The sequence below is a fragment of the Sapajus apella genome, unplaced genomic scaffold, assembly GCF_009761245.1.
Source record: "Sapajus apella isolate SASKATOON/1434 unplaced genomic scaffold, GSC_monkey_1.0 scaffold105, whole genome shotgun sequence".
Classification (NCBI taxonomy): Eukaryota; Metazoa; Chordata; class Mammalia; order Primates; family Cebidae; genus Sapajus; species Sapajus apella.
The window spans coordinates 4,455,134-4,465,291 of NW_022437045.1; the positions used below are offsets into that span (position 1 = coordinate 4,455,134).

General features: G+C 33.4%; 1 protein-coding gene across 2 annotated transcripts; it reads right to left on the minus strand.

The window, feature by feature from the left end:
• Positions 1–901: 901 nt before the first annotated feature.
• VIP (vasoactive intestinal peptide) lies at positions 902–9,951 on the minus strand. 2 transcript variants are annotated; one of them, XM_032258812.1, is made up of 7 exons: positions 9,692–9,951; positions 8,350–8,466; positions 6,354–6,476; positions 5,279–5,383; positions 4,400–4,528; positions 3,484–3,574; positions 902–1,755 (listed from the first exon to the last, which is right to left on the minus strand). In XM_032258812.1, exons 2-6 carry the CDS (start codon positions 8,454–8,456, stop codon positions 3,529–3,531), a joined length of 510 nt encoding a protein of 169 aa, XP_032114703.1. In that variant the 5' UTR covers positions 8,457–8,466; positions 9,692–9,951; the 3' UTR covers positions 902–1,755; positions 3,484–3,528. The 2 variants fall into 2 exon arrangements, with proteins under 2 accessions (XP_032114703.1, XP_032114702.1); XM_032258811.1 differs by having other exon boundaries at positions 4,400–4,531.
• Positions 9,952–10,158: the final 207 nt, after the last annotated feature.

The window sequence follows — 10,158 nt, forward strand, 5'->3', positions numbered from 1 at the left end:
TTGACTCTTAGAAATTGTCTGTTTTCACTGTAGGGCTTCTCATAAAAACATCAGTTAATAAATATTTAATAATTTGAAGAATCAGATAAGAACAAGAGATACAAGAAGCTCAATTTACTTCAATTTGTGAAAACTACTTTGCAATTATTGGTAGTTCCAGACTAGTTCCTCCTGATGTAGCCATTTGTCCTAATTGTAGCAAATGAAACCAAGCAAAACTTTGCCTTATTGGGATAATGCTTCTTCATTAATGGTTAGGGTCTGACTCTCAATCTCTTTATTATTTCTTTCAGCCTTTTGGGTGTGAATTTAAGATCCAAGCCTGGACTTTTTTTAAATCCCGGCATAAATCCATTCTTTCCTTGTTTTATTTTCATAGAGTCTTAGTTTTAAGTTGAGTACATGATCATCCAGAAAACCAAAACAAAACAAAGAAAACATACTACATTTCCCAATCTCTCTTGCAAATGACTGCCTCCATAAGACTATGTTTTAGTCAAGGGGAAGTCAGGATATTAGTTCAAAGAGAACCTACATGTATTATTTGCTCCCTTTTTTTTTTCCTGTGCCTCTTCCTACAGCCTGTTGTCTGGAATGCATATAGGATGGGTGGCATGCTAACTGTAATTTTGGATCATGAAGAAAAGTGCCATACCTTAGAGATAAGGCATGAGCTGAACCCAAGTGTATGTTATTGAGGGCTTTGATGAGCAGGACCATCATAATAACTCTTGACATCTTACTTCTTATGTAAGAGAGAAATTTCTCTTTTATTTAACCACCATTATTTTAGAACTTGCACACGATCAAATACTACAAAAGCCATCTAGTACCTAGAACTTCAGAGCTAAAATAAGTTACTGCTGGATCATAGAAAAGAATCAGGCAAAACAATATCTGTAATGATAATCAAAGGTCTTTATTTTCTCTATTTGATTTCTTGAAATTATTTTGGAAAAATAATTCTGTCTCCAAATGTACTTTCACTGAAGGAAGCTCATATGACCAAAGCAATATTCCGAGTAATTATGGCAAAAATATTTATTATCGAACAACTGAGTGTTTCATTCACTTTACATTTTACACATACTTAACACAAGCAGAAAGGGAAGGTTCAATGCCAGAAGCAGGGGTCGTTTTCCTTAACTGAAAGACTATCAGGACTATCAGGAGAGACCCTTTGGTGATTAGCAGTCCAAATTTGAGATTTTAAAATACCATTAAAAACAAAATAGCCTATAAAATATGGAAACACATAATAATTTCTGAAAATCTTTTTGGAAGAATGTCTTTTTATCTTCATTGTTATTATCTTAGACATTTTGAGGTTTGTTTAACACAGCATTCCATCTGCTTAACATTCAAATTTAGACACACTGATTATCTGTTCTACTCTCCTGAATAGTTAAGTACACTCTATAAATAAACATATCAATTTTGTTCTATTACTACTCTTCCAAAAGAGTCTCATATAATTGGAATTAACCTAGAATTTACTTATCACTAAATATATTTGTGTTAGAAAGGATATACAGCATATGAAATTGCAGGCTTTTTATGAGTTAAAGACAAAATTTATAACTCTCAAATAATATTTACAATGTAAACATCACAGATATTACATTAGCTAGAATACATCACAACATTCACAACACAATATATTTTATTTGGTTTGGATATTGAAGTTGTTTTCTTGAATTACTTATGTAGAACTCAAAATTTAATTACTTTGTGTGTCGTTTTCCTTCAAGAATTCTGAAAAAGAAAGAATTGTTGCTTTAGGCATAAAAATACGTTTTATTTCTAGCATCTTAGTTTCATATACTGATTTACTTATCTGATAAACACTTATTTCTCTTTGTCCCTTGTTAACAACCTGGGGCAGGAGACCACGTCCTAGAACAAATCAAGAGAGCAGCTTCTAGAAGACTGATTATCAGACAGGAACTGGAATGTGAACAGACGTCTAACTAACCATTAATAATGATTCACTTGTAATTTTCACAAGTGGATGACCCACATGATTTCCTCTTCAAAGAATTCGTCCAAAGCCACCAATTCAAAAAACAAAGAAGAATGGAGGATGGAATCTCATAAATGATCTTACCACTTACAAAACACAGTATGATTAATCAATTCTCCTTTATATTTTAGTGCCTACTGTGTTTCTTAATTTGATGAAGAAGGCGTCTTATAAACACTCTTTCAAAAAAGCTAGATGTAATTAACTTTCTTCTTTGAGCAAAGGGACTTGTTTCTCTGAAATGTCTATGAAAGATAAAGAGTTGATGTGGGCCACACTGCTGCTCTGCATTTCTCTTAGAGATCTAAGGGTAATTAGTGGAAAAAAAACAGTCAATTAGGCAGGCATCTTTCCAGACACCCTGTCCACACTCGATGACTCTTGAAAGCCTTATATAACCCCATCAGGAAAGACCGTGAGGTAAGACCATGAATTGACTTTACTTTGAGCATGGGTGAGTTTAATCTCCTTAACCTAGTTAGGGATTGGAATCTGGCTCACCTTCAGGTTTTATTAATAAAGTTTTGTTTACAACCACTCCTATTTGTTTTACATCTATCTGTGGCTGCATTTGTGCTGCAATAGCAGAGTTAAGTCATTATAACAGAAACTAGATGGCCCACAAAGCAAACATATTTGACTCCAAAGTCCTTTAAAATCCGCTAACCTTTGATATGGTGATTGCAAGAAATGTCTTTAAGCACTTGCTACATATTATAGATTTTTATGAGCTAATGTAAATATTAATGTAACATAACTCAGAAAAGAATGTCTCGAACCCACATTTATATAAAATCAATTTTGATACCAAACTTATTACTTCACAAAGAAAAAAAATCTATCCATGTTTTTTCTGCTCAAAAAAATGTTTACAGAGAGCGCAAAAATAGAGTCAGATAGGTAAAACAAACTTATAGGTAAAACAAGTTAAATTTTACTTTTGCTGTATGAAGTTTGCTATGTTTCGAGGAACATAGTTAGACCCAGAATGCCTTGACATTTTCATAATAATGAGACATGCTGTAATTCGGTGGTATTTGCCTGTACTTAATTAGGCAAGGTGCTGGCGGTCAACTGTGGGACTAACCCTTCAATTAATAAAAGCAGCATGAGTTGATTCTAAAAAGGAAAGCCCATTTTTCTTATAAGTGTGAGTTAGCCTCCTCTGTTTTTTCATCTTGATACAAAAATAGAAACAACCCCGAGTAAGTCAGGAACACTATTCAGATCTCAAAACATTTGCTTATTTTGAGTGCTATCTTTCATAAGATCAAATAATTACACGAATCATTTTAAGCTGTTTACTTGTTGAGATTCACTGCTGTAGAAGTGCCTTTCTTGGATGAGATTTCATGATGAGGACCTATTTAATCCTAAGGTGTTTCTTACTAAGCGACTTAGCTACTTATATAATCAGGGACTGACATGAGCATACAGAAGGAATGCACAAATATACCCACCACTGGGTAGTTGTCATCAGCTTTGCTCCAACAGGCTTTTCAAAATCATTTTTCTAACTCTTCTGGAAAGTCAGGAGATTCTCCTTCACTGCTGCAGACCAGAAAAAAATTTGTGCATGTTAAGACTCTCAGATGAGAAAGGTTCTAAAGAAACTATTGTGACATAATGACTGTGCTGTTCTCTGTGCTCTGAAAGTGTATTGGGGCTAAGGAATTATCTTTGAGGTTTGTTAGTACCTATGGATTATTCCTCAATCTTAGAGTCTCTAAAATTATTCTTACAGGATTATTATCTAATGGGCAAAGAGGGTCATTTTGTCAGTTCGTATCAAAACAGAATTATCCTTAATACTCATCATTTAAACAAAAACAATTGGAATAAAAAGAGAGAACACTACATTGTTTATGTGTTGTGTCCAATATTTACACACCATAGAGAGATACAGATTTTACAGAATCTAAATATACAAAATACCTAATGGTTTAATTTGATTAAATAAGAGTATTGAACATGCACATGAAGTGAGTTCCACATGTTACCAAATTGCAATTGACTATGCTTTACATGTTTTTAAAACCATCACTGTTGATGAAACTTGCTCCTAGATTCAGACTACATGTCTCTATAGTTATTATTTTTAATGCTGGAAGCATAGTAAAGTCGACTGGGCCTCTCTTAAAAGAAATGACTGTCTAGGGCGACACCACTGATGACACTGATTTCCTGGCAATTAGTTTTGGGGAAGGCCCAGATATCAGCATTTTTAAAATTCTGCAGAGTAGTCTAATGTCAGCCAAGGTTGAGAATCACCACTTCACATAGTATAGACAGTGAGATAGAGCGGTCTTCACGTGCAGCTTATATTTCGAAAGTCAGTCACAATTTCTCATTTTAGCAAGTTATCTTTTTCTTTACCTCCTCTTTCCATTCAGAATTGAGTTCAAGTATTTCTTTACAGCCATTTGTTTTCTAAGGCGGGTATAGTTGTCGGTGAAGACTGCATCTGAGTGACGTTTGACTGGTACAGGATCTTCTGAGATGTTACTGCTAAGAAACGTGAGGAAAAGGAAATCAAAGAGTTTTCACAATAAATGGTAAATACATACATGTTCCAAGTTTCTTGGAGCCACATAAAAAGGAATTCCAACACCCAACTAATTTTCTATCATAAAAAGACTAAAAGAAAAATACAACTAAACCTAAGGATGAAGGAGAAGCAAGGAACATCTGCCATATTTTGGCACAACCTGAGACAGTTTTATGACACATTCTGAACAACTGAGCAGATAATTCATCCAAAAATGAAATTTGGGAATAGCTGAAGTTGTGTTCTGCCATTTGGAGAAAATTTATTTTAAAACATAATTACTTCTGTAGAAGCTATGCTACCCTGAGCAGTATCATCTACATATTTGACTGTTGACCATTTGGAATTCTCCATTGAGTTTGAGCAGGAAGTAAAAGAAAATACTATAGTTGACCTTAAAATTTACTTCAGTCTATACTATCTCTTCTTGATTGTTTTATTGAGTCTTGTTCAATTTGATTGCAGATTAGTAAATGATTACTACTTGAGAAAATTGTATGTCTGCAGTCAATTAGCATGGTATTATTACTAAAAAGTCTTAATCCATGGGCTTGATAGACATTTTTGAAGAATACAAGTTAACTAAATTAAACATTATCAATGAGTTTTCAATTTTGAACAAGGTAAACAACTTGTCAAGAGTAAAAATACAATATTCAGATTGAATAATAATAACATATTTTATAAAAATAATGCATTCTCTTTACCTAACACGCTTTCCCATAAGAGACTCAAGGTACTTTTTGGCAGAAAGTTGACCCAAGAGTTTACTAAAGTCACTGGTGAAAACTCCATCAGCATGCCTGGCATTTCTAAAAAAAAGAAGAAAAAATAGCTATTATTTTATAAATGGTTTTCTAGAACATTGTGGCTCATTGAATAATAAAAAAATTATGGATTTATTATGAAAACTTCTCAATAAAACTCAACTTCAAAAGGAGATATCTTAACACCTAACAAAAGAGATATTCTAGTCACTTATATCAAGATATACCCTATATTTTAGCCTAAGACACTGAAGAATTAAAGAAATAGGCATTTCTAGAAGCACATTTCAATATTCCTCCATGGTAGAATCCTTATAACTTTTTTTTTCTAAGAAATACTGGTGTAAAATATGATATATTTAAATTAGCTGCTATATGTACATGGTGCTTTATGTCTGCTCCACTGAATAAAGACATACACAATGGGAAAATATCCTGATTTTGGCAAGTTCATAAACCCCAGTACACCATTTTTTCCCCAAAGTATTTGTAAATGAAATCTCTATAAGATGAGAAGACATTAAGGCCTATCATCCCACCTTTTCTGTTTCAAATGAAGAGCCTTTTATACTTTGTCTATACCAGGTACTATAGAGCTACTTGGTCTGTACTTGAAATGCTGCTTTAGACAAGCAGCTCTGTGAATGAACAGCTCTAACTATCAGATACCTTTTCTTTATATAGAGATGAAATTCTTTGCAACTCTTCCATCATTGGAATTCTAAATGCTGTAGTTTTATCAGAATTGATACAATCTGTGATGCTGAAATTATGTACAACAGAATGGAAGTGAATGATGTGTTCATGCTGGCTTGTTACAACCTTTCTGTATGAAAATCATGTATAGCTATAAGAGCTGCAATAAATCAGGATGAATGAAGCCATGCCACATGTAAACCTGTAGTGTTTTGTTATAGGAATAGCTTCATGGTAAGGTAAAACTAGCACATTTATAATTCTAAAATATATTTTCCAAAATAAAACTCACTGGATAGTTTTATAAAAACAAACTCACCTGGATATGTCATAAAAAGGTGTGTCATTTTCTGCTAATGCATTTTGCAAGATGTCAATGTCTTCTTTTAATGAAACTTGATCAGGTTCATCTACTCCCTCAAAAGGTATTCTGTCACCCAGCCTGATAGGGATAGTTACATGAGAAGTGTAATAGTGTAATACGGTCCTTTCTCAGAAGACAGTGCTTATGGTTCTGCAACCATTTAAAATAAGATTCTTAAACTCTTGTGAAGTACTACCCATTCACAATATGAGTATAGCATAATTTGACTTAATGGCTCATATAGTTAATGAGAGCATAAATAGGAAATTCTGATTATCCTATAAAGTAGATGTCATATAACGTTTATTAGCTAAATACACAAAACGTAAGAGCAACTCAATTCAGTCTTAACAGAGCATTAAGCAAACTATACTTCTTTGGTGTACTTTACTATGCCAAGAATATCTTCACTTTGCAAAGTCAAATTTCAAATGTAGAAAGATTTTATGTAAAATAGAAACTTGGAAAAAACTAATATTGAATGAGAACTGATAACAATGTATATATTTGGTGATGTTTAGTATCACCTGTCCCAAATATCTCTGAATACATGACTGTTAACTGCTTCTCTCTCTCTCTAGACCCCCAAGCTTGCTTCACAGATTTACCGTGGCATGATATATTTCTCTGTATTGATGAAGTTGAAAGAATGTCTCCATAGATGAATTTGAACTCAATAAAATTTGTGGGGCCTTCTGGTTTCTAATCTTATATATTAACACAACTTTAATGAGGGATACTGTACAACATTATACTGAAAGACTAAAAAGTCATATGTATATATGGAATATGACTATATTTGTGGATGCATCCATGTTTTAATCACAACTACTATTATAATTTTGTGTGCAGATTTTCATTGTTAGGGCAAGCCTCCAAGGAGTGTGTCAGCTCCTTGACACTTGTGTATCTTTCAGTGATTTGGCAGATGGTAGTCACTAGCAAGTAGTCCTTTGTGTGTCCGAAGCTTAGCAATCAACACAAATTTCAGCATTCTTGTGATTGTTCATCTGTTGTGATAGAACTATTCAGATAGAACCATTTTATTTAGTTATCAAAGCAACATAGGAGCTGGATTTAAACAGATTTCACAGAGAACACTAATAGCTAAAGATTATTCTTTCTATTGAGCTTAAGTCTGCCTTAAGCAAAAAATCAGGAATGAGCAAATCAAAAACAACAACAACAAAAATCCAATTACTATTTTTTCCTTTAGATGTAGTGGTGCCCATAAACTGAAAGGAAAATTCAAGCTAATTTAGTTTTCATTTACTGTTTACTCTTTCAGCATAAAAAAGTAATAAAGTTTTAAATATGAGTTGTGCTATACTTTATAGATTTGATATATAATATAACATATAGAACAATAAAACTAAAGATGTATGGTTCAAACAAAGTATATCAAAATTTACCCATTGGGGAAGTGTATCTCAATAGATCAATTACCCCATATTTAATATTGGCAAATTGGCTCTACCTAGATAGATTTCTGTGCAACATGATTTTATACATGATTCACTAATCAAGTACGAATCTTATGACTACTTACTGATTAATCTTGAAAATGAACTAAAATGTGATTGGCAATTAAACAGCTCTTTTTTCTGCCAGAAATTAAATTGACTTGAGATAACAATGGATAAAAGCTTATTACTTATCTAAAACTGGTTTTGAATGAAAAGAAAGTCAAAGCCTCCTTTCACCATGTTTGGGAATGTGATCCACCCAGCCCATAAAACTAATCACTGACAGTGTTTCTCATGGCCTGAAGGTGAATTGCAGGACTCAGAATGACCTGACATTGACAAAAAACACTCACTCAACACATCAACCAAAAATTTAAATAAATAATATATAATTTATACTGTTTAGTTGTCCAACATAATGTATAGGAAATTCCCCTTTAGATGAAGAAGGAGTGTTCAGCTGTCTGAATGGAAAGGGAGCTTACCTCAGAGCAGAAGGGGCCCTGTAAAGAGGCCATGCTGACGCCTGTGAGAACAGCACACTCAGAAGGGTCAGGAGCACCAGGAGCTGGGCCTTATTTCTGGTGTCCATTTCTGTGCCTCTAAAGAGAGAGAATCACTTCAGTTCTTCCAAAGATGTTACCAGCAAGGTAATTCTGAGTGTCCAGCAGTAATTTTCAATGGCTCTTGCAGAGTTTGTAAAGAGTAATTTTCATCTTGTAGAAGGAGTTAAATTGCAAGATGATACTTTTGAAAATCAATATTTCTCTCAGTGACAGGTGCTTGAATAAAAATTAGAATCCCTTTCACCTGCTGTCTGGCACCATGGTTGGGCCCAGTATCTAATAAATGCCATACTTCTATAGTGCTGGAAATAAGCCTGAGGAAAATCTTTTCATAACAGGGATATAACATCCAAGCTCAGTGTATTTTTTGACTAAGGAAACAGCTTCAAGACATTTATTTTCCTCTGCTTTGAGATTTCAGTATCTGATTGATATAAGACTGGGGTATCATCTATTTAATAATTCTTCTGCTCTTGTGTGTACAGATGTATAAATATATTGTGTATATATACATATAATTTAAAAAAAGATTTTGTATGTACATTTCTTTTTCTTCTTTCAATTATAGATATTAATATAAACTTAGTTCCTTACTCCTGGATTTGAACATCTTCACTCAATTAGTAGTGAATATTAATACTCAAAATATTACTGAATTATATATTGTCATTGAAATAAATTTTTCCATAAAAGGAAAATATATATTAAAAGCAAACCTTGTGTTTCTTGCATTTAATCAACTTACACATTTCATTTCTAATTTCTAGATTAAAAACTTAGGAGTTTAAGGTCTGTTTCTCTTGCTGCCCATAAAAATGACAGAATTTAGATAAAGAAAAAAATTAATGCATCTTAGGCTCATTTAACCAACATGTGAAAGAAGAAAAAAAAAAAAAAAAACACAGCACTTTAAAAACAAGTTGAAAATTTCAAAAGCAAATGTGCCCACTGGACTTTTCAGTCAAAATCTCCATACAAGTAAACTTTACTTGAATGTATTATTTTTAAAAATCAGTATTCAGTAATGGAGCAAGCAGGGTAAAGCATCTTACAAACAAAAGAAGTCAGACAATCTATCTATATGAGAGAAATTGAAGTATTTCTATCTTTACTAGGTAACTTAAGAAACTTGTCTTTTTGCTGTTGCAAAAGAAGAGCCCTATAAGATTCTTCTCAAAAGAGAGGAAAAATTCAATATTTTGTGAGAAAAGTTCCAGAGGCAGGAGGGAAAAAGAAGAGAAAAGGCAAAGTTTTCACTTACCTCACCTAGTCCTGTTCTCCCGGAGCTGCGAGTTCTGGTTGGTCTTGGAGCTGTCTTAGGTGCTGAAGTCCTGGGTGAAAGAGGAAGGCTCCACTAGTTCTCTGCCCTTTGCAATGGCTGAGGGTTGGCTGTTATTGCCTGCTAGTGCTTCTCACTCTACCCTGCCCAGCATTTCAAGCCCATCATTTTATAGGGCTTATACTTAGGACTGAGCAATCACAAAGCCCTCTGAAAGACGTCACAGTATGACGGCCATGGGATGAATAGAGCTTGAAATTCTTACTTAATTGTCATTACGTCTAATTTATATAAGTTTATAGTGAGTAACTTCAAGATGTAAGATAAGAGGAAATTTACTTTTCTTTAAACAAAAAAAAAGTAGCAAGCTCAATGTGAAATGTTTCAGCCTTTAATTAATTGTAGTGAAATAAGAAAATGATTGTAGTGTTATAGCCAGGGCCACTGGG

Excerpts from the sequence above, each read along its gene's own strand:
- VIP (XM_032258811.1), bottom strand. The coding sequence starts at position 8,456 with ATGGACACCAGAAATAAGGCCCAGCTCCTGGTGCTCCTGACCCTTCTG. Across the intron at positions 6,477-8,349 it reads AGGGCCCCTTCTGCTCTGAG|GCTGGGTGACAGAATACCTT; the intron begins GTAAGCTCCCTT and ends TATCCCTATCAG. Across the intron at positions 4,532-5,278 it reads CTTATGGGAAAGCGTGTTAG|CAGTAACATCTCAGAAGATC; the intron begins GTAAAGAGAATG and ends CACGTTTCTTAG.